Source organism: Panthera tigris, chromosome B4 (genome assembly GCF_018350195.1).
Source record: "Panthera tigris isolate Pti1 chromosome B4, P.tigris_Pti1_mat1.1, whole genome shotgun sequence".
Lineage (NCBI taxonomy): Eukaryota > Metazoa > Chordata > Mammalia > Carnivora > Felidae > Panthera > Panthera tigris.
This window is the reverse complement of record NC_056666.1, coordinates 122,542,772-122,566,974: the sequence shown is the minus strand read 5'-3', so window position 1 is coordinate 122,566,974 and position 24,203 is coordinate 122,542,772. Positions and strand designations below refer to the sequence as shown.

The 24,203-nt window shown below is 43.0% G+C and overlaps 1 protein-coding gene across 1 annotated transcript in view; it reads right to left on the bottom strand.

The window, feature by feature from the left end:
* The window catches only part of STAB2 (stabilin 2), a 163,632-nt gene that overhangs the window by 128,511 nt on the left and 10,918 nt on the right, over positions 1-24,203 (bottom strand). Inside the window, exons 4-5 of the mRNA XM_042993052.1 lie at positions 5,502-5,587; positions 4,112-4,181 (exon numbers count right to left, since the gene is read on the bottom strand). Of these exons, the coding sequence (XP_042848986.1) occupies positions 4,112-4,181; positions 5,502-5,587 (156 nt within the window). The remainder of the gene's footprint in view (positions 1-4,111; positions 4,182-5,501; positions 5,588-24,203) is intronic.

Genomic DNA, 24,203 nt, shown 5'->3' with positions numbered 1-24,203 from the left:
TGTGACTTTAAAGGTGTCGAAGTTCTGGCCATTTGGGTCAGAGGGACTGTGCCTGAAGCCCTCAGTGCTATGCCACTTGGCAGAGTGAGCTGCTAGCTCTCCCGTGTTCCTGTAGCATCCTGTTACAGATCACAATTGTCACCTGCATTTCCAGCTCCTTGGCGAATCTGTCTCCTCTTTAGAATATCATTGTCAGGGGTCTAATGCGTGGTAGATCTCACCAGGGGCAGAACAGTGCCGTGTTTGGGCACCCAGGCTCTGGAGTCAGCTACTTGGAGCCAAATTCTGCTTCTGTCCCTGAAATAGCTGCTTGACCTTGAGAAACCTGCTTCTTTCTCCATAAAATGAGGAACCCAGCTCGCACAGTTGTGGGAATCCAGAGAGACCATCGCAGGTCAAACTTTGCACACTGTCTGGTGCATAGCAGGTGCTCCACAAATTCTAGCTGCTGCTATGAACGTGACACAGCTGTGGGAATGATCTGAGGGTTATGTTGGAGAAAGTGGACTTTGCAATCTGCCCTAACCAGGAGAGAGGCACAGAGCAGCCTAGGGCATTGGCAGCAGGGATAAAAATCCTCGGCTGATGTGACTCTAAATCATTTCTAAACTAATCAACAGCAGGATAGGAGAGGGTTCTGGCAGCAGGTTAAAGTCAGTGTTAAAAATAAACTGTGGCTAATAGAGCTGTCCTACTTACAGACAGAGCTGCCACCGCTATGGGACCAGTGCCTCACTGGATGAAACAACACTGGCACCCAGTGGAGGCCCAGCTGAGAAAGTTTGTAAGTTGCTCTTGTCCTGGTTAATGGAAAAGGACCAGCAGCCATCACTGAGCTATCCACCCATCCATCCATCCATCCATCCATCCATCCATCCATCCATCCATCTGTCCATCCATGGCTTGCTTATCGTTGGACTGATTTTGTCCTCACTGCCTATGTGCTTCCATTGAGTGAGTGTTTGTGACCTGCTGCTTAAGGCTTTGCTACACTGTCAGTCCCACAGGCAGGTGTTATTATTCCTGTTTTATAGATGAAGAAGGCTTTGGGAGGTTAAATAGCTTGCCCTGAGTCACACAGCAGCTTGGGGTCGTTTCAAACTCATGACAGTCTGATTTCAAAGCCTGATCTCTTAACCATTATGTTCTGGAGCTGCACCATACAATATGGTGGAGACTAGCCACGTGTGGCATATGCGGCTATCTAAATTTATTTATTTTTCTTTATCTAATATGTATGTGTGTTATATATATAATGCACATATGTATACATATTTAAATGTTTATTTATTTTGAGAAGGAGGGGGAGAGGGGCAGAGAGACAGGGAGACAGAGGATGTGAAGTGGGCTCTGGGCTGGCAGCAGCAAGCCTGATTCAGGCTTGCTCACAAATTAGGAGATCATGACCTGAGCTAAAGTCTGATGCTCAACCAACTGAGTCCCCCAGGCAGCCCATAGCTATTCAAATCTCAATTAAATGACATGAACTAAGATTTAAAACTCAGTTCTTTGTTGCACTAGCTGTATTTCAGGTGCTCAGTGGCCACGTATGTCCGACGCCTGCTTGGATGGTGCAGATTCAGGACATTCCATCATCTCCAAAGTTCTATTGATTGGAACCTAGAGCTTGGACTTTTTTTCCCTGAACGTCAGGTTAGGTTCCTGATCCACCTCCCTTTGTTTCTCCTGCTCATTTGCCCTCCCTCCCTCCACGGCACAAACAGGTGTGAAGGCAGGACACTTTCTTTAGAAGTGTTTAGAATTTCCTTGTATCAGCAACCAGCACCAACTCTTGGAGGCACCATGGACTCATCTTCTTTCCAAATTTTCACCCCCAAACCATACTTGGCTTTCTTGATTAAATAAACAGTGTTGGATGCTATTTTTTTTTCTTTCCATTTCAATATTTATTTAAAATATGTGATTCAGATCCTAGTATTATGGTAAGGAAGGGCCAATTTGGGAGACATTTCCCTTAATATAATATATAATGTTAAAAACACACTGAATACCAACGTCTGTTTTAAATTCGTTTTTGCCAACACTTTATGAAATAATCTATGGAGTGGTCGGTGAACAAAAACATAAGATTGGGGGCCACTAGGAAACAATAGGTATTAATAATTGCTAACATATATTGTGCACTGATTATCTCACTAAATCCTCATAACAACACTGAAGGAGACAGTATTGTTTCTATTTTTACAGATGAAGACAAAGACAGAGAATGTGCTTAGGAAACTTAAAGTTCTCACAATTAGAAGCCCTAGGCTGAAGCCAGTCTGAGTGTAAAGCCAAGGCTCTAATGATCTCTACATGCTGCCTCTCAAAATCAAGTTTGTGGGTCAGGACAACGTGGTTGGAGTGAATTAGATCATTCATTCATTCATTCATTCACTCGTTTATACACTCCTTCAATTACTCATCAGGCAGCACTGTGGGAGGTACTGGAGATAAAGACAAGTCCTGCCTTCAAGGAACCATGGATTAGAAGGAGACAATACCTCTGCTGCTTCAGGTCAAAGTTATTACACAGTGCAAATGTATGGGGATGAGATGTCTATGTATGTGCATAGGTTTTCTTGCAAAAAATATTTGAATCAAAGCCGTGCCTACTAAATTTGACTGTTCCATAAAGGCCAGAACCAAGGTGGTGTTGGAGAAAGGCTACATGACATATCCTTTTTGGGAGGCTCTGAATCCGGCAGACATGGTCCCTTCCATGCCCACGTTCTCTAAGCCTTACTAATTCTGTGCATTGCGGCCAACTTCCAGTAAGGCCTGTGAGCCCTTCCGAGGAAGGCTGCTCTGCCCAAATGCCCATTGGGGGTTGGTTTTTTTGTTTGTTTGTTTGTTTGTTTTTTTTCGAGACAGCAAGTGGAGGAGGACAGAGAGAGAGAGAGAGAGAGAGAGAGAGAGAGAGAGAGGGAGAGAGAGAATCCCAAGCAGGCTCTGTGCTGAGCTTGGAACCTGACTCGAGGCTCAATCTCACAACCCTGAGATCACGACCTGAGCTGAAATCAAGAGTCAGACATGTAACCAACTGAGCCACCCAGGTGCCCCATGCTGGAATCAGTTTGTTATCTTGTCTTTCCTGGCTTCTAGAGGCCGCCCACGTTGCTTGGCTTATGGCCCCCTTTCATGTTCAAAGCCAGCAAAGGCTGGTGGAGTTTTTCCCACTTCTCATCATGCTGACACTATACCTTCTGTGTTCTTCCTCCACATTTAAGGACCTTTGTGTACAGTGGGCCCGCCCGGAAAATCCAGGAAAATCTCTCTATTTCTGCAAACATAAGTCCCCTTGTCATGTAAGGTAACACATTCCTTGGTCCAAGGGATTAGATATGGACACTTTGCGGAAGCCATCAGTCTGCCTACCATGCTGCAGTTCCTGCTCCCCTCTGGTGGGATGACTCTCAGATGACTATTCTACACTGACGCCCCTGTTCCCCAGGGCATTAATCTCTAAGCATCCACACTTGTCTGGCTTGATGGGACACACCCTTTGTTTCCCCCATGCCATTTTCTTAGTGTTTCTGGGGTCACCTGACAAATCTGCTACCTTGTCTCAGAGTCCACTTCCGGGGGGTGGGGACCAAGAGAGTGGACAAGCCAGCATCAGTTATGTTTGTTTGTTTGTTTAATCTGCAAGATGGAGCCCACAATCCTCGATCACCTCAGGTATTTGAGAATTCCCCAAAAGGAAGGGACAGAGTGTGGTGAGGCCCACTGTGGAAGAAGAGGCTCCTGGGGAGAAAGTCTGTGCTGAGACCAGGACCCAGAAAGACCTCCAGGGCAAGCAACAGGTGGATGTTGGATCCTGGAACCTGGAGAGAGGAAACCGTATGTTGCCAAGTTTGCCAGAAGGCATCTCTGGCGAGGGGTCCCTGAAAACCACAGGAAACACTGTCTCTCTTTTCAAAGACTGCATTTTTGTCCACTCTTGGTGTTGCCTGTGTAGACTTAGTTCTGCATAACTGTTTGATGCTTCCCCCCAGTCCTCCCTAAGAATAGCCTCTCTGAGGCCACCTGACATATCCTTCAGCTGCATAAGCCATGTTTGACCTTCAGCCTTTACAAATGCATTTGATTACACAAAAATCAGACATACCTGCTGAGCAGCTGGGTCCAAATACATTGTCATCCATGCAGGTTTCACAGGCCGCTCCCCCAAACCCGTCCTGCAGAACACCCAGGCAGATGGCGTGAGACCCAAGTGATCTATGTCCCGGGAAGCCCTGGATCTCTCACTGATGCTCTGGTCAACATCTGTTTCTCGACTGTATCTTCCATCTGTGCTTTCCTGAAGCTCCTTCTTTCTATTTCTGCCTTTATTCTTTGCTGGTTTTATGTTATAACGTGAAGACTAATCCCTGCATCACTTTTCACTAAGAGTCTGGAGAGCTTCCGAAGGGAACTGCTTTGTTAGCCCAGAGATACAACCAGAGGGTAAGTGCCAACAGCCTCATCGTTAATTTCACTCAAGAGTGAAATGAAAACTCTCTTAGTTTTGCATTTCTTTTCTTGTATTTTTTTGGTTTATTGATTTATTTATTTTTGACAGAGACAGAGAGAGAGAGAGAGCATGTGCATGAGTGGGGAAGAGGCAGAGAGGGAGGAAGAGAATCTCAAGCAGGCTCTGTGCTGAGAGGGCAGAGCCTGATACGGGGCTCGAACTCACGAACTGTGAGATCATGACCTGAGATGAAATCAAGAGTCAGGCACTTTACCGCTTTACAGACTGAGCCACTTAGGCACCCTAAGTTTTGCATTTCTGAAGACAGTTGAGGTCCATCCCTTTCGGAGGAATTTCTTTGTATTTAAATTATCTAAGGCTTGCAGTTCACAGCATGTCACTTTCATGGGACAACAAAAGACTTTCTTCTCTTAGACCCAGTGACCACAGAGTAGTTTGCCAATAGTGGTGATTATTGTTTTTTTAATTTTTTTTAATGTTTATTTTATTTTTTAGAGAGAGAGAGAGATAACATGAGCAGGGGAGGGGCAGAGAGAGACACACACACACACAGAATCTGAAGCAGGCTCCAGGCTCTGAGCTGTCAGCACAGAGCTGGATGCAGATCTCAAACCCATGAACCGTGAGATCATGACCTGAGCCAAAGTCAGACGGTTAACTGACTGAGCCACCCACCCAGGCGCCCCAATAGTGGTGATTATTAACAGGAACAAAGACAGTAATTTATACAGCTCTGTAGAGGCCCACAAAATATTTTCACATAGATGATCTCACTTCACTTTTTCAACAGATGTAATTACATAGGTGTGTTTTTCAAACCCATTTTATAGATGGATGCACTTAAGGCCGAGCAGTAAACTGACTTCTCTCAAAGGTCTCCAGCCCCTAAGAGGTCATTTTATTGCTGATAGTATACTCTTTTCATGAATCTTGCTATTTCTTAGAGACCCCACTTGTTGTACAGGTGTTCAAGGAGGGACCACGGGAAAGGAGAAGGGGGAGGAGACCACGTCTCTGACCTTACCTGGCAGGAGCAGCTTCCGTTTCCTTCCATGCCTTCCGCACAACTGCCCCTGCCGTTGCAGGGGGACTGGGCGCCTCCTGGGCACTCTAGGGAATGAAAGGTCTCAGATTCACTTGTTTGTGACTGCAAGAAGCATTCTGCATGGAAGCAGTAAGCACTTACTGTGTGCCAGGTCCTGTGCTAGTGGCCAGAGATAAGGAATAATTAAAACTCCTGTTGGCATCATCCAGTCTCACACAAAGGAGTATGAATCACAATATAGTCAGGTGCTGTGATAGAAGGCATTGGACTATCTACTATTTCTTGAGCATTTGCTATCCTTTAGGCTTTTTAATTTTTGTACTTTATAATTTTCTTTTTTTAATGTTTATTTATTTTTGAGAGAGAGAGAGAGAGAGACAGTGCAAGCAGGGAAGGGGCAGAGAGGGAGACACAGAATCTGAAGCAGGCTCAGGGCTCTGAGCTGTCAGCAACTGAGCTCGATGTGGGGCTCGAAACCATGAACCGTGAGATCATGACCTGAATCTGAAGTCAGACGCTTAACCGACTGAGCCACCCAGGTGCCCCAATACTTTATAATTTTTTAATTAAATTATTCCCACTGAAACCTTCAGGTGGTGCTCTTGGTGCTGACTAGCAGATGAAGAGACTGAAGTTCAGAGAGGCCATGTACTTTGCCCCAGGTTTCACACTTTATAAGTTGCAAAGCTGGGACTTTAGTTCAGCCCTCAGCAGGACTCTAAAGCCAGGCCTCTTACTCAGTGCTCTACACAGGGCACTGAGGGAGCCCAGAGATGAGAGCTATCGATCCTGCCTTGAGAAGTCTGGGAGACGTCCTTGAAGAGGAATCATTCAAGCTGGGGTTTTGAAGGTTTAGTAGGAGTTGGCCATGCTTAAATGACCTTCTGAAGGGCATTTCAGAAACAGAAAACAGCAAGTACCAAGCTTCAGGGTTGTAAAAGGGCACAACCTGTTCTGGGAATAATATAAAGTTTATTGGGGCTGGAACTTGGTAGTTGGGGTTTGGGAGAAGTGGTGGTTGATGAGGGTTAATAGGAGGTTGGTGCCAATTAAGGAAATGCTTCATATAGCAAAAGAATTTTGATTTCACTCACAAGCTAATTCCAAACAGGCATGGATTTTGCACTTTTGGGCTATACTAGACCTGAATTGGAGCTTTTCTAGACATTAGAGGATTTCAGTCATTGACTAATCATTCAGGGAATACCTACTATGTGCCAAGCATTATATTACATGTTGGTGGGGAGGGACATTTAGCTAGAAAGTCAGATATTGCAATGCCCAAAATCAAATAGAGGATTTAAAGTAATGGGAAGTGACAGAAGGTACTGCTGTAATGAGGTAGAAAAGCTCTTTCTTTCTTTCTTTCTTTCTTTCTTTCTTTCTTTCATATTTTTAAGTTTGAGAGAGAGAGAGAGAGAGAGAGAGAGCGCGCTCAAGTGGGATAGGGGCAGAGAGAGAGGGGAGAGAGAATCCCAAGCAGGCTCCACTCTGTCAGCGTGGATCCTGATGTGGGGCTCAAACTCACAAACCATGAGATCATGACCTGAGCCGAAACCGAGAGACGAACATTTACCTGACTGAGCCACCAGGCGCCCCTCTTTTTCTTTTTATACTTGCCATTGTTCTGCACCTTGAGTGCTAAGTCAGCATGGATTTCACGTCTGTTTGGGTGAGTCTGACCATTAAAATAAGTGGTCTGGACCAGCCAACACCGAGCAGAAATCATGCAATGGTCATGAAATGTGTTTGTGTGAATGAGGCAGAATCAAATATTATCCCAAATTAAAGTTGGCAGGACAAATGCTTTCCACAAAATAGCAAATGACATGGGGTTCTAGATAATAATAAAGGATGCACGTATTTACTGGTCAAAGTAATCCTCTGAGGTTAAGTCCTATCTTTTGCCCTGTTTTCTAGATCAAGAAACTGAGGCACAGGGTAGTAGAGTGGCTTGCCTAGAGTTACCCAGCTGGTAAGGAAGGGATAATGAGGGACTCACCCCTCCTGCACCTGAAGTGTCCACTTTCCAGCCCTCCCTCCTCTCCAACCCTGACTGACAAAGCCCACAACCTCGCTCTGCCATGTATCTTCCAAGAAATCAGCATCCATAGAAAATGAAAAACGGTTCTTGGAAAGAGACTTTTATCTACTGAGAGGAACAGTTCTCCCGAAGAGACCCCGATGGCTCATTTGAATCACTAGGTTAGTTCTTTAAAGGACCATTTATAGGGGTGCCTGGGTGGCTCATTCGGTGAAGTGTCGGACTCTTGATTTCAGCTCCAGTCATGATCTCACAGTTAATGGGTTTGAGCCCCGCATCGGGCTCCATGCTGACAGTGAGGAGCCTGCTTGGGATTCTATCTCCTGCTCTCTGCCCCTCCCCCACCCTCTATCTATTTATTTATTTAAAAAAATTTTTTTTAACGTTTATTTATTTTTGAGACAGAGAGAGACAGAGCATGAATGGGGGAGGGTCAGAGAGAGGGAGACACAGAATCTGAAACAGGTTCCAGGCTCTGAGCTGTCAGCACAGAGCCCGACGCGGGGCTCGAACTCACAGACCTCGAGATCATGACCTGAGCCGAAGTCGGCCGCTCAACCGACTGAGCCACCCAGGTGCCCCTCTCTCTCTCTCTCTCTCTCTCTCTCTCTCTCTCTCTCTAAATAAACTTAAAACCTAAAAGAGCAGTGGTACTTGTAGGTACAGGGAGATGAGAGAGTATAGTTTCACACCTGTGGCTGGTGTTCTCTCTGGCTCCCCTGTCTCTTTCCTGCATGCAGAATACTGGTAACCTACAGAGTCTAGCTTATACATTTTGCGTCTGTGGTCTTCCTTCCCACTACAGGGTCAGAGCCAGGCTTCAAACCCTGGCAGGTGCCCCAGAGTCTACTGCACTTGTACCATCCGTCACTATCCTGTGTACTCATCAAGCACTGCTGTGTACCAGCGTCACAGCACAGAGAACAGAAATGTTCATGGAGTGAGCAAAAGAGAACACACGGACATGTAGCGAATATTTATAAATCACCTTGAAAACGAATATGTTGGTTTGGGCTGCTTTCACCAGCTGGGGCACGGGCTACACGAGATTCAATAGTGTCATGAAAAAGCCTGGACACTGCGGTCAAAACCTCCTGGGTTTGAGCCCCAGTACGACTCTTTGCTAGCTGTACCCTTTTGGGAAAGTCAATGCATGGCTCTGAGATTCCGTTCAAGTGTCTTCCTGGCAGGTTGCAGTAGGGATGGAAATATTAGGTGCTCAATAAATGGTGGTTATTATTTAGGATGCTCCCCATCCTCTCCAGTTTCTGTTCGTTCAGATTAGCACTATGACAGGTAACAATACTCAGGGACTAAATCACTGGGTACCCATTTGAATCAGGACTCGGTCCCTTATTTCCATGGTCCTACCAGTCTGGTGGGGACAGAGTCAGGGATTAACAGACCATCAGGTAAACACTGGTTTACAAACTGGGATAAGGCTAATGCGGGGCGGGGGAGGGGGGAAAATTTCCTCAATCCACCTACTGGCAGTCACCAAAAAAACCTAACCCTCAAAGGCCCAGCTGACTTAGATTTGGTCTCAATAGGGGGCAACATTATTAAAGAAGAGCCTTGTTAAAGATTGTGTCTTTATCCTAAAAAGAGCGGTGGGGGTTGGGGATGAAGAGGAAGGCTGAAGGCCTAACCAAGCAGGTGCCAGGCATACACTTCGAAGTTCATCTGAAACCCACTTGCATTCACGATGCCGAGCAAGGGGTGCTGGGAGAGCGTCTCCATAGATTGTTGACCATCAAATAGCTCTTCTAACGTTTCCTTTCGATATTAGGCCCTTCTGGGGCTGAGGTAGTGTTTTGGGAACCGGGCGCATCTCTGGGCAGGACCAGGAAGATTCTGGACCAGTTCTGCCAGTCTCCCTCTTGTGGCCCCTGTGCCTCTCCCTATGGCTAGGCGTGCAAGGTGCTGAATGACCCGTAGCTTGCCCTCTGGGCCGGCTTGGAAGCACACAGGGTATCCTCAGCCCTGGGACTCAGTACTCGGTGCTGCCTTGCAAACATGCTCTCTCTCCAAGGCATTTTTAATCTGCGGGCAATGACGACAGAATCCCAGTCTCCCGCGCTCGCATTCTGCTCGTTAGCTTCCTCCCTGCAATGAGCCACCTCCTCTCCCATCTCCCGTTCTTTCTGTCCCCCCCACGACCCAGGCATGCCCTTCCCTCCTCACCTTGCCTGTACCTTTCCCCCCATTCAAACACACTCTCTGGGACCCTCCTCTGAGGCAGATACGACTCTTCCATCCTCTGGGTGTCCCTTCTGCTCGGCCCTTGCCTTGTGATAATATATAGAGCAGTGGGGCACCTGCATGGCTCAGTTGGTTAAGGTCTGACTCTTGATTTTGGCTCAGGTCATGATCCCACAGTTCGTGAGATCAAGCCTGTGCTGACAGTGGGGAGCCTGCTTGGGATCCTCTTTCTCCCTTTCTCTCTGTTCCTTTCTCATTCTCTCTCACTGTCTCTCTCAAGATAAATAAGTAAACATTAAAAAAACATAGAGCAGAAAACAGGGCAGAGCCATTTTCTGAGAATATAACTACAGGCCAAAGGCTGATGCCAGAGTAGGCTGCTTCTCTCATCTCAGTTCCCAAGACTGTGATGCTGTGTCCAAGAAGTCTGGGCTTCCTTTTTCTTTAGGAGACAGTTAGCAAGCCCTTCTTTTCACTTATTAAATTTTTTAAAAAATTTATTTTGAGAAAGAATGTGAGCAGGAGAGGGGCAGAGAGAGAGGGGGATAGAGAATCCCAAGCAGGCTTTGCAAGGTGAGCCCACAGAACCTCACAGGGCACTTGAACCCATGAAACTGTGAGATTGTGACCTGAGCAGAAGAGTCAAGACACTTAACTGACTGAGCCACTCAGACGCCCCAGCCTTTATTTTTAAAAATTTAAGCAGGTGGTCCTCTGAGAGTGATTCACTGGACCCGCTGTTTCTAATCACCTGGGGGATGGGGGGGGTCGTTGTTATAAAGGCAGCTTCCCGAGGCCCTCCTCTCCGGCTAGAGTCGCTATGAACGTATACCTCTCAGATGTACCCTGTGGGAGCGTAATTTCCCAGCGAGTAACCATCCTGTTCATGAGGCCACACCTCCCGCCACTGCTTCTGGTCCATGCCTGTGCATGGCAGCGATACCAGGGCAGGTCCATTCCTGCAAAACGGAGGACTCCTCTGTTGGGTGACTTTGGCTGGAGTGCTCCCCATCAGCTTTACCAAATGTTCTTGGAACTACACATGGTCTAAGACTTTTCTAATCTAACCTCTCTTGGTTCCCTTTCTTATTCAAAAGGGTCAGATCTGAATCTTTTTATCTATTTGAGAAGGTGAATTTGAAGTTAAAATCCTTCCTACAAAGAAAACTCCATGCCAGCTGGCTTCACTGGTGGATGCTACTTCACATTTAAGGAAGAAATCATACAAATTATACAAAAACTCTTCTAAGAAAAAGAAGAAGGGAGAATATTTCCCAGCTCCATATATACACAGAACATTCTTAGTTTGATTCCCAAGCCTGACAAATACATCATAAGTACAGACTGACATCTCTAATGAACATAGACACACAAGTTATTTAAAAAATCTAAGGCAAAAATTAAAAAATTCTAAAAGTTGTAGCCAACTGAATCCAACGATGTACAAAACATAATACATCACAAGTGCAATAAAATAAGAAAAAGATATAAAGTGCATAAATATTGGAAAGGAAGAAATACAATTGTCTCCATTCTTAGACAACGTGTCTACAGAGAAAATTCAAAAGAATCCCCCCAAAGTTATTAGACCTAATACATGAATTTAATAAGTTCTCAGGATACAGGATCAATACACAAAAATCAATTGTATTTCTATAAACTAGTCGGAAACAGGTGGAAATTGAAATAAGAATATACCGTTAAAAATAGTACCAAAAACCAAGAAGAACTTAGGTATGAACATAATAAAAATTGTGCAAAATCTGCAAGCTAATATCAATAAGAAACTAACAAATAACAAAATAAATGGATAAAATTGATGAATTGATAAAACACTAACAAAATAAAAGAAGTCTTAAGTAAATGGAGAAATACAGTGTGGTTATAGTTTAAAAGATTCAATACTTTAAAAAGTCCCTTCTCTGTAAACTGACCTATAGATTCAATGTAATTCCAGTTAAAATTCTAGCAGGGCTTTTTGGTAGATAGCCACAAAATGATTCTAAATTTTACCTGGAAAAACAAAGAAGCTAGAATGACCAAGACGATTTTGAAAATGACCAAGTTGGAAGACTTATACTACCTGATTTCATTACTTAGTGTGATGATATGGTAATCTTGATGGCGTGGTATGGCAAAGGGATGTACACGCAGATCACCGGAACAGAATAGAGAGTCCAGAAATAGACCCATACAGAGATGGTCAGCTTTTTCTACAACAGTCCAAAGGCAATCCGATGAGGAGAGGACAGTTTTTTCAAGAAACAATGCTGGAATTATTAGGTATTTATATGTAAGAAACCGAAACTTGATCCGTACCTCAAATCATATACAAAGATGAACTTGCATGGATGATACACCTAAACATAATTCCTAAAATTATAAAGCTTCCAGAAGAAAAGATGAAAGAAAATATTTGTGATATTAGGTTAGGCAAGGATTTCTAAATATGATACAAAAGACACTATCTATAAAAGAAAAATTGATATATTTGACCTCACCAAAATTAAGAACATTTGCTCATCAAAACTTAGTGTTAGGAGAGAAAAAAGACAAGCTACAGACTGCAAAGAAATATTTACAAATCACGTATTACATGAAGGATTTGTATCTCAGACATTTAAGGAACTCTCAATAATCAAGAAAGCAAACAACTTGAAAGATAGATGAGTACCAAATACGCATATGAAAAGATGCAGATTAAAATATGAAATGCCGCTTCACACAATGGCAAAAGCTTTTCAAAAATCTGATTCTATCCACTGCTAGCAAGGACGCTAAAAAATGGAAGTCTCACACGTTGGTAGGAATGACAAAATGATACACACACATTGGAAAACAGCCGGGCGGTTTCTTACCAAGTGAAACATGCATTGATCGTACAACCAGGACTCCCACTTCTGGGTATTTTGCCAGGTGAAATGGAAACTTAGGTTATTATAAAAACCTGTGCGAGCATGCGCACAATGGCGGCTTTATTCTTAGTTGCACCAGACTGGAAACAAACCCAAATGTCTCCCAGCTGGTGAATGGATTGACTGGCTGCAGCCAGGTCACGACAGCCTATGAAGCATTAGAAAAGAATGAACTACGGACACGGACAGCAACACAGACAAACCTTGATGCATTATGCTAAGTGAAAGAAGCCAGACTCAAAAGGCACACACTGTATCATTCCAATTGTATGACACGAAGGTAAAATTACAGGCACAGGAAACAAATTAGTATTTGCCAGGACTTGGGGGATGAGGGGTGGGGGGACTGGATAGCAAAGGGAATTTGGGGGGAATTGAATAGCTTCTCTAGGTTAATTGTGGTGGTTTTATACAAACTAGGTCTGTCAGAATTCCTATAACTGCATACTGAAAAGGGTGGGTTTTACTGTATGAAAGTTATAAATTAAGAATAAAAGAGGGGAGGAGCCAAGATGGCAGAACAGCAGGGAAGTTTTTTTTGTGTCTCGCATCCATGAAATACAGCCAGACCAACACTAAACCATCCTACACACCTAGAAAACTGATTGGAGGATTAACACAACAATCTGCACAACCTGAACCACAGAATTCAGCAGGTACGTGGCGCGGAGAGGTGAACTTGGGGAGCAAGAAGCCGTGGGAAGAGAGGTGCTTTTGCAGGTGGAGACGGGAGGGAGAATATGGGAAAAGTACCCCTCCCCAAAAGCATCTAGAGAGAAAGTGGAAAATGGGAAACAGCCGCAGGGACTAAACTAAAAAGGGAGAAAGGAGAGGGTTCAAATTCCATTAAGACTGTGAACAAGGGGAGCGCGAAGGCTGCAACTCCGCAGCTCCATACCTGGCGGTGCTCTGGTGGGAAGGGCGAATCCCCAGGAGCAGAGTGGGGTCCGGGAGGTTCTCGGGCCACGTGGGGAAAAGCGGTTCCACTGCTGGAAGGACATTTGGTAGAGATTGTTGAAGCCACCTGGTGCCAGCAGACCCCAGAGAACGGCCACATTCGCTGGTGCCGGAACAAGGTCGTTAAGGGTGAAGCCTGGTGTTGTGATTTAACATAATCCCTGAAAAGCTGCTGCGACATTATCTCGCGAAATTTTTCTGGGGTGGGCTGGCACCTGGCCGCAGTCTCGGGGCACCGGCAGCAGCAGGGTCCGGCAAGCATTCCTGGGTGCAGCCGACATTCGGCCATTGCTCATTCAGCCATTGCTCGGTGAGACCCTCTCGCAGAGGGGCGGGACCGGTCAAAGCCGCAGTCCTTCGGAAGTAAGGGGCCCGGGGAAAACAGCCGCATCTGAGACAAAACTCGGGAGAGAGGTACTGCCTGGGGCTTGGTCACGGACAGTGAAGGAGTGGGAAGTGGACGAAAGCTGAAGACAGAGGACGGGTGCGTGATTGCTGATCGGGGAGAACAGACTGGGTGGCTGGGTGGCGCCATTTTTCACTACTCCCGCGCATGCTCCTAGGCACCTCCGAGCGCCGCAATAATCCACCCCAGTGTGCTAGCAGCGCCATCTACTGGAGAACGGAGCTGTTACACTTAGCCCCGCCCAACAGGGCCAACCTCCTTCTTCAAGAATACAAGTCTCACTGCCTACTTAGTTTATGAACTATAAAGAGCTACATAGTCTGACTTCAAGGGGAAAACGAAGTAATTTCAGTCCTATCTCAATTTGTTAGCAAGTCCATCTATTCAATTTTCTTTCTTTCTTTTTCTCTTTTACACTACTTTTCTTGAGTACAGAAAGAAAAAATTCATTTTTATTTATCAATTTTTATTAAAAATATTTGTCTTTAATTTTTTCCCCATATTTTTTGTTTGTGTAAATTTTTTCAAATTCTATTTTATTTCCATCATTTATTTTAGTCTACATCAGCGTATTTACTTTTTCAAATTTTCAAACAATTTCCTTTTTTCTCTTTTTTGTTTCTTTTTCTTGAATACAGAAAGAGAAAAAATTAATTTTTATTTTTAATTTTTATTAAAAATATTTTTCTTTAATTTTTTCTACTATATTCTTTACCTTTGTATAATTTTTTTTTCAAATTCTATTTTACTCCCATCATCTCATTTTAGTCTACTTCAGTGTATTCACTTTTTCAAATTCTCAAATGATTTCCTTTTTTTTTCTTTCCCCCTTTTTTTCTCTAATCTGTCAAACCACTTTCAACACCCAGACCAAAACACACCTAGGATCTAGCATCATCTATTCTATTTGTGTGTGTGTGTGTGTGTTTAATTTTTTAATTTCAATTTTCCTACCTAATTAATTCCTTCTCTCCCTTCAAAATGACAAAACAATGTAATTCACCCCTCAAAAAAAGAGCACGAAAAAATGACAGCCAGGGATTTAACCAACACAGATACAAGCAAGATGTCTGAACCAGAATTTAGAATCACGATAATAAGAATACTAGATGGAGTCGAAAATAGATTACAATCCCTTCCTGCAGAGATAAAAGAAGTAAAAAATAGCCATAATGAAATTAAAAATGCTATAACTGAGATGCAATCACGGATGGATGCAGCGGCAGCAAGGATGAAGGAGGCAGAACAGAGAATCAGCAATATAGAGGACAAACTTATAGATAATAATGAAGCAGAAAAAAGAGGGGGATTAAGGCAAAAGAGCACAATTTAAGAAATTAGAGAAATCAGTGATTCATTAAAAAGGAACAATATCAGAATCATAGGAGTCCCAGAGGAGGAAGAGAGAGAAATAGGGGTAGAAGGGTTATGTGAGCAAATCATAGTGGAAAACTTTCCTAACCTGGGGAAAGACACAGACATCAAAATCCAGGAAGCACAGAGGACCCCCATTGGATTCAACAAAAACAGACCATCAACAAGGCGTATCATAGTCAAATTCACAAAATACTCAGGCAAGGAGAGAATCATGAAAGCAACAAGGGAAAAACAGTCCCTAACCTACAAGGGAAGACAGATCAGGTTTGCAGCAGACCTATCCACAGAAACTTGGCAGGCCGGAAAGGAGTGGCGGGATATATTCAGGGTGCTGAATCAGAAAAATATGCAGCCAAGAATTCTTTATCCAGCAAGGCTGTCATTCAAAATAGAAGGAGAGATAAAAAGTTTCCCAGACAAACACAAATTAAAGGAGTTTGTGACCACTAAACCAGCCCTGCAAGAAATTTTAAGGGGGACTCTCTGAGGGGAGAAAAGATGAATATATACATACATCTCACACACACACACACACACACACACACACACACACACACACGTATAAATACCAAAAGTAACAAAGATTAGAAAGAACCAGAGAACACCATCAGTAACTCCAACTTTACAAGCATCATAATGGCAATAAATTCATATCTTTCAGTACTCACTCTAAATGTCAATGGAGTCAATGCTCCAATCAAAAGAAATAGGGTAACAGAATGGATAAGAAAACAAGATCCATCTATCAGCTGTTTACAAGAGACCCACTTTAAACATAAAGACACCTTCAGATTGAAAATAAGGGGGTGGAGAACCATCTATCATGCTAATGGTCAACAAAAGAAAGCCGGAGTAGCCATACTTATATCAGACAATCTAGACTTTAAAATAGACTGTATCAAGAGATGCAAAAGGGCATTATATCATAATCAAGGGGTCTATCCACCAAGAAGACCTAACAATTGTAAACATTTATGTGCCAAATAGGGAAGCACCCAAATATATAAATCAATTAATCACAAACATAAATAAACTCATTGATAGTAATACCATAATAGTAGGAGACTTCAACACCCCACGCACAGAAAAGGACAGATCATCTAATCAAAAATGAACAAGGAAACAATGGCTTTTAATGACACACTGGACCAGGTGGACTTAACAGATATATTCAGAACTTTTCATCCTAAAGCATCAGAATATACATTCTTCTCCAGTGCACATGGAATGTTCTCCAGAATAGACCATATACTGGGACACAAATCAGCCCTAAGTAAGTACAAAAAGATCGCGATCATACCGTGCATATTTTCAGACCACAACGCTATGAAACTGTAAATCAACCACAAGAAAAAAATTGGAAAAATAACAAATACTTGGAGACTGAAGAACATCCTACTAAAGAATGGATGGGCCAATCAAGAAGTTAAAGAGGAAATTAAAAAGTATATGGAAGCCAATGAAAATGTAACACCACAACACAAAACCTCTGGGACGCCGCAAAGGTGGTCATAAGAGGAAAGTATATAGCAATCTGGGCCTTCCTAAAGAAGAAAGAAAGGTCTCAGATACACAACCTAACCTTATGCCTTAAGGAGCCGGAAAAAGAACAGCAAATAAAACCTAAAACCAGCAGAAGACAGGAAATAATGAAGATTAGAGCAGAAATTAATGATATAGAAAACAATAACAACAACAAAAAAAACAGTAGAACAGATCAATGAAACCAGAAGCTGGTTCTTTGAAAGAATTAACACAATTGATAAACCACTAGCCAGTTTGATCAAGAAGAAAAAGGAAAGGACCCAAATGAGTAAAATCAAGAATAAAAGAGGAGAAATCACAACCAACACAGCAGAAATAAAAACAACAATAAGAGAATATTATGAGCAATTAGATGCCAATAAAATGAGCAATCTGGAAGAAATGGACAAATTCCTAGAAATATATACACTACCAAAACTGAAACAGGAAGAAATAGAAAATTTGAACAGATCCATAACCAGTAAGGAAATCAAATTAGTAATCAAAAATCTCCCAAAAAACAAGAGTCCAGGGCCAGATGGCTTTCCAGGGGAATTCTGCCACACATTTAAGGAAGAGTTAACACCTATTTCTTGAAGCTGTTCCAAAAAAATAGAAATGGAAGGAAAACTTCCAAACTCCTTCTATGAAGCCAGCCTTACCCTGATTCCAAAACCAGACAGAGACCCCACTAAAAAGGAGAACTATAGACCAATTTCCATAATGAACATGGATGCAAAAATCCTCAACAAGATATTAGCCAACCAGATCCAACAATACGTTAAAAAAATTATTCACCACGACCAAGTGGGATTTATACCTGGGATGCAGGGCTGGTTCAATATCCACAAAACAATTCACGTGATTCATCACATCAGTAAAAGAAATGACAAGAACCATATGATCCTCTCAATAGAGGCAGAAAAAGCATTTGACAAAATACAGCACCCTTTCTTGATAAAAGCCCTCAAGAAAGTAGGGATAGAAAGATCATACCTCAAGATCACAAAAGCCATATATGAATGACCCAACGCTAATATCATCCTCAATGGGGAAAAACTGAGAGCTTTTCCCCTAAGGCCAGGAGCAAGACAGGGATGTCCACTCTCGCCACTGTTATTCAACATAGTATTGGAAGTCTTAGCCTCTGCAATCAGACAACACAAAGAAATAAAAGGCATCCAAATCGGCCAGCAGGAGGTCAAACTTTCACTCTTTGGTGATGACATGATACTCTATATGGCAAACCCAAGAGATTCCACCAAAAAACTGCTAGAATTGATTCAGGTATTCAGCAAAGCTGCAGTATATAAAATCAACACACAGAAATCAGTTGCATTTAGAAATCCTATACACCAACAATGAAGCAACGAAAGAGAAATCAAGGAATCGATCCCATTTACAGTTGCACCAAAACCCATTAAAAACCTAGGAATAAATCTAACCAAAGAGGTGAAAAATCTATACACTGGAAACTATGGAAAGCTGATGAAAGAAATTGGAGAAGACACACACACACACACACACACACACACACACACAATGGAAAAAGATTCCATGCTCCTGGATAGGAAGAACAAATATTGTTAAAAATGTCAATCCTACCCAAAGCAATCTACATATTCAATGCAATCCCTATCAAAATAATGCCAGCATTCTTCACAGAGCTAGAGCAAATAATCTTAAAATGTGTATGGAGCCAGAAAAGACCCTGAATAGCCAAAGCAATCTTGATAAAGAAAACCAAAGCAGGAGGCATCACAATCACAGACCTCAAGCTATACTACAAAGCTGTAATCATCAAGACAGTATGGTACTGGCACAAGAATAGACACTCAGATCAATGGAACAGAATAGAGAACCCAGAAATGGACCCACAAATGTATGGGCAACTAATCTTTGACAAAGCAGGAAAGAATATCCATTGGAATAAAGACAGTCTCTTCAGCAAGTGGTGCTGGGAAAACTGGACAGCGACATGCAAAAGAATGAACCTGGACCACTTTCTTACACCAGACACAAAAATAAACTCAAAATGGATGAAAGACCTAAATGTTAGACAGGAAACCATCAAAATCCTCAAGGAGAAAACAAGCAAAAACCTCTTTGATCTTGGCCGCTGCAACTTCTTACCCAACACATGTCCAGAGGCAAGGGAAACAAAAGCAAAACTGAACTACTGGGACCTCATCAAAATAAAAAGCTTCTGCACAGTGAAGGAAACAATCAGCAAAACTAAAAGGCAACCGACAGAATGGGAGAAGATATTTGCAAATGACATATCAGATAAAGGGTTAGTATCCAAAATCTATAAAGAACTTATCAAAATCAACACCCAGAAAACAAATAATCCAGTGAAGAAGTGGACAAAAGACATGAATAGACACTTCTCCAAAGAAGACATCCAGAAGGCCAACCGACACATGAAAAAATGCTCAACATCACCCATCATCAGGGAAATACAGATCAAAAGCACAATGAGATACCGCCTCACATCTGTCAGAATGGCTAACACTACCAACTCGGGAAACAATAGATGTTCGCGAGGATGTGGACAAAGAGGATCTCTTTTGCATTGTTGGTGGGAATGCAAGCTGGTGCAGCCACTCTGGAAAACAGTATGGAGGTTCCTCAAAAAACTAAAAATAGAGCTACCCTACGACCCAGCAATTGCACTAGTAGGCATTTATCCAAGGGATACAGGTGTGCTGTTTTGAAGGGACACATGCACCCCCACGTTTATAGCAGCACTATCAAAAATAGCCAAAGTATGGAAAGAGCCCAAATGTCCATCAATGGATGAATGGATAAAAAACATGTGGTATATATATACAATGGAATTACAATGGAGTATTACTCAGCAATCAAAAAGAATGAAATCTTGCCATTTGCAACTACGTGGATGGAATTGGAGGGTATTATGCTAAGTGAAATTAGTCAGAGAAAGACAAAAATCATATGACTTCACTCATATGAGGACTTTAAGAGACAAAACAGATGAACATAAGGGAAGGGAAACAAACATAGTATGAAAACAGGGAGGGGAACAAAACATAAGAGACTCATAAATATGGAGAACAAACTGAGGGTTACTGGAGGGGTTTTTGGGAGGGGGGATGGGCTAAATGGATAAGGGGCACTAAGGAATCTACTCCTGAAATCATTGTTTCACTATATGCTAACTACTTTGCATGTAAATTAAAAAAAAATTTTTTTTAATTAAAAAAAAAAAAGAGAACACGGGGCACCTGCGTGGCTCAGTCAGTTAAGCGTCTGACTCTTGGTTTCAGCTCAGGTCAAGATCTCCAGGGTTTGAGTTCAAGCCTTGCATTGGGCTCTACGCTGGCAGCATGGAGCCTGCTTGGGATTCTCTGTCTCCTTCCCTCTCTGCCCCTCCCCACTCGCACTGTCTCTGTCTCTCTCAAAATAAATAAATAAACTTCAAAAAAAAAAAAAAAAAGAGAGAGAACAATCCATTAGCTCATCATGTGCCCTAATGCTAGGTTTAGAAAATGTAGTCAATGTCCCCGTAAATAAACAATGAAACCTGACTTCTGTTTAGTCCTTAGAGATGTCCTTTTCTATGATTAGACTCACCAGAAAGGAAAACAGGGGAAGACAGTAGAATTGGAAAGGGCTACTCTTGAACACATGGTTAAAGTCCTTCAGTTTTCTACCTTTGATCTCTGAACCTTTTCATCTGAATACTTCAGTATAGTTCTGGAACAAGGATGTTCAGGAAGCATTTCTTCAGGGCCACATCACCATTTGGCAGACTGTTACTGAACACCTTCATAGGCCAGATGTCAGTCTTAAAAAGACCAACTTGACTTGGTTTTGTCTCCTTTCTGTGCTGTTCTTTTCATTGTTATTGTTAGCAGTCTAAGCCTTGGATGACATGCCAAGGTATACAATTACATCACATGTAGTGCCCTTGGCATTTCACCCCACGAAGTGTTAACGATAGCCATTTTACCTAAGAGGATGTGGAAGCGAGGTAGGGCCTCAGTCAGGACCGTTAATGAGGTCACACGGCTGTCAGACTTGGAGATGGCAATTCCCACTGAGCTCTGACTTTAAAGGCTCAGAATTGTGCTTCTCTATGTGGACGGCTTAAAATTATTTTCCGTGGTCTAAATGTGTTTACAAACCATTCATTTAATTAAGTAATCAAGATTCAGTGAATGCCTACAATTATTTTCAAGGCTGTTAATGTTTTCTGTTTGTGTTTTCACAAGAAAGTGAAATGAGATTTAGCCTGAACAGAAAAGGGGCCTTCATTCCTGTTGCCATGGGCAGGAAGGGGCTGGTGAGGCCAGCTTCAGTGCTCTAGACTTATTTCTAAAGAGGTGTCTCAACACATACTTCTCATTGAGATGAGCAGCTCACTTTATTCAGGTCCCATTGGGTGTCTGCCTGTGGGTGAAGGCATCTACTGGTTGAGTATTAATTTGCTGTCTCCTTGAAATCTTCCTGATCTTCAACATCACATATTCTGCAGAGGAGGGAAGGCTTTCTCTTAGCAGGTATATCATCCTGGCCCAACCCTGTCTCCAGTGGCTTGTGATCCATGGGCTAAAGGCCAAGGTGAATCCTTACAGTTATGGACTGAATGTCTGTGCCAGCCCAAATTCATATGCTAAAGTCCTAAACTCCAACAGGATGGCACTTGGAGGTGGGGCTTTGGGGAGGTCATTAGGTTTAGATGAGATCATGAGGGTGGGGACTCCATGAAGGGATTAGTGTCCTTATAAGAAGGGAAAGAGGGACCAGAGCACTTTCTTTCTCTGCCTCATGGGGACAGAAGAGCTTCACCCGGAACCAAATCTGTAGCATCTTGTTTTTTTAATTTTCTTTTTAATTTTAATTTTTTTATTTGAGAGAGAGAGAGAGAAAGTGAAAGAGGGGGAGAGGGACAGAGGAAGAGGGAGAGAGACAGAAAAAGAGAGAGAGAGAATCTTAAGCAGGCTCCACGATCAGCACAGAGCCCAATGCAGGGCTTGATCCCATGACCCTGGGATCATGACCTGAGCTGAAATGAAGAGTTGGACGCTCAACCAACTGAGACACCTAGGCACCCTGTAACCTCTTGATCTTGGACTTCCCAGCCCCCAGAACAGTGGGAAATAAATGTCTGTTGTAATGGTATTCTTTTATAGCAGCTCACGCAGACTGATGTTTACCTTCCCCACATTTCTTTTTGTTTTTGAAAATTTTTAAGTTTATTTATTTATTTTGAGACAGAGAGAGACAGAGAGAACACACACAGGGGAGGGGCAGAGAGGGAGGGAGAGAGAGAATCCCAAGCGGGCTCTGGGATGTGGGGCTTGAACTCACAAATCTCGAGATCATGACCTGAGCTGAAACCGAGAGTCCGACGCTTAATGACTGAGCCACCCAGGCTCCTCTCCCCACATTTCCGAAGAGCAGGCCTTTGGTTTGGCCTGAGGTATCAGAGTGGCCCATAGAGTCCACAGAAGGGCAGACAATGGTGGGAAGAAAAATAATAGACCTAAGGGCCATAAGCTACATAAAAACTGGGATACACAGAAACATCTTCAACCAGGCTGCCAGCACTGTGAGTTATCAGCCTGACAACAGATGGACAGAATTCATTGAGCATTTACTGTCGCTAACATGCACTGTCTCATTCTCACAACTGAGGAAGGCATGGATGCTGTTGACATCATTATCATCATCATTATCTTCAGGTGATAGATAAGAAAACTGAGGCCCAGAGAGGTAGGTAACTTGCCACAAATCACATGATTGGTAAGTGCTGGAATGGGCATTGCAGTCAGGCCTGACTCAAGATTTCGAGTCCTGAACCACGAAGCCAGAGTGTACAAGATCAGTACCTTAGAATAAAAAATCTAACCAAGACACATCCACTGGAATAAAGAGGCCAGCCAGTGATCTGAGAACCACAAAAGACAGACATGGTAACTAGCATATTCTGAACACCTGCCATCTTTCAGGCGCATCCTAAGTCCTATGTATGTATGAGCTCACCTAATCCTCAGCACGACTTTGGAGGTAGCCGTATTGGCATCATTATTTCCATTTTGTAGATGAGAAAACTAAGGCCGAAGGAAGGGTTTACCAGATAAAATATAGGATGCCAGTTAAATTTGAATTGCAGATAAAACAATGAATAATTTTTTAGAATAAGTATGTTCCAAACACTATGCATGTATGTTATTTCTCTGTAATTATTTTAACTGGGTGTCCTCCATTGTCGTTTACCGAATCTGATAGCCCTACAGAGAGAGTAAGGAACTTGCAAGGTCCCAGAACAAGAGTATGGGGCATGCTGGGACCAGAGGCCGATCCGACTTTGGGGTCTGTGAGCCATCTTACTGTAAAACCACATGTCCTCTCAGTTAAAGGTTAGAACGAGAGGGAGCCCAGGGGTCATGGCATCGACTCCAGGCAGCGACAGGCATCTGGCTAATGGTGGAAGCAAGTTTTCTAGGAGAAGGCTAGAGAGAGGCAAGCAGCTTTCCCAGCAGTTGACTTGGCAAAACCAGCAGTCATTTGGGGAAACAGGGGAGAGTAGCGGGTTAGAGCTGGGTCTCTCCCATGAGACATGCCCTTTGCACTTACCAGCTGGCTGCCTTCGGGCAAACTGCAAAGCTCTTCCCAATCCCCAGGTCCTCTGTGGGGCTCTCAGGTATGACTGATTCTCCTCGTCTGCTTTTGTGTCTCTTTCTTATATTAACCTGTGAGCTCCTTGGGGGTAGGGACTAGACCTATCTATTATATATGCGATTATGTGCAGCATATAGTCGGTGCTCAATAAATGCTTGATTTTTATGAGTTGGCCAACCCCGGAGGGAACTTTGGGAAAAAGATAGCCGGAGGGTGGGAGTACAAAGGGTGTGCACTTTATATCCTAAGCTGAACGGTTTAAGTTCAAAATTTATGAAATGACTTGTTCAGTTTTTAAATAAAAATGTTAAGGCCAAAGCGTCAACTTTATTCCTGTTTCTCAAATCAGTTTCAACCACCTCAGGTCCCCATTATGAAGAAAGATGATAACATTGATGTTCTCAGCAACCATAGTTGAAAAGATATTACAGGATGTGCTATAAGAGCACATTTCTGATGCACTGTGAGGCTCAAATAGCTGATAAAACTCTTTTAGGTCATTATCACATTTCCTGTTGGTTACTAGATACTCTGGTGGTCTCTTGTGTTGGGACTTTCCTCACGCAGGAGGCTCACCTGTTATAAGCTGTCAGCAAATCATCAGC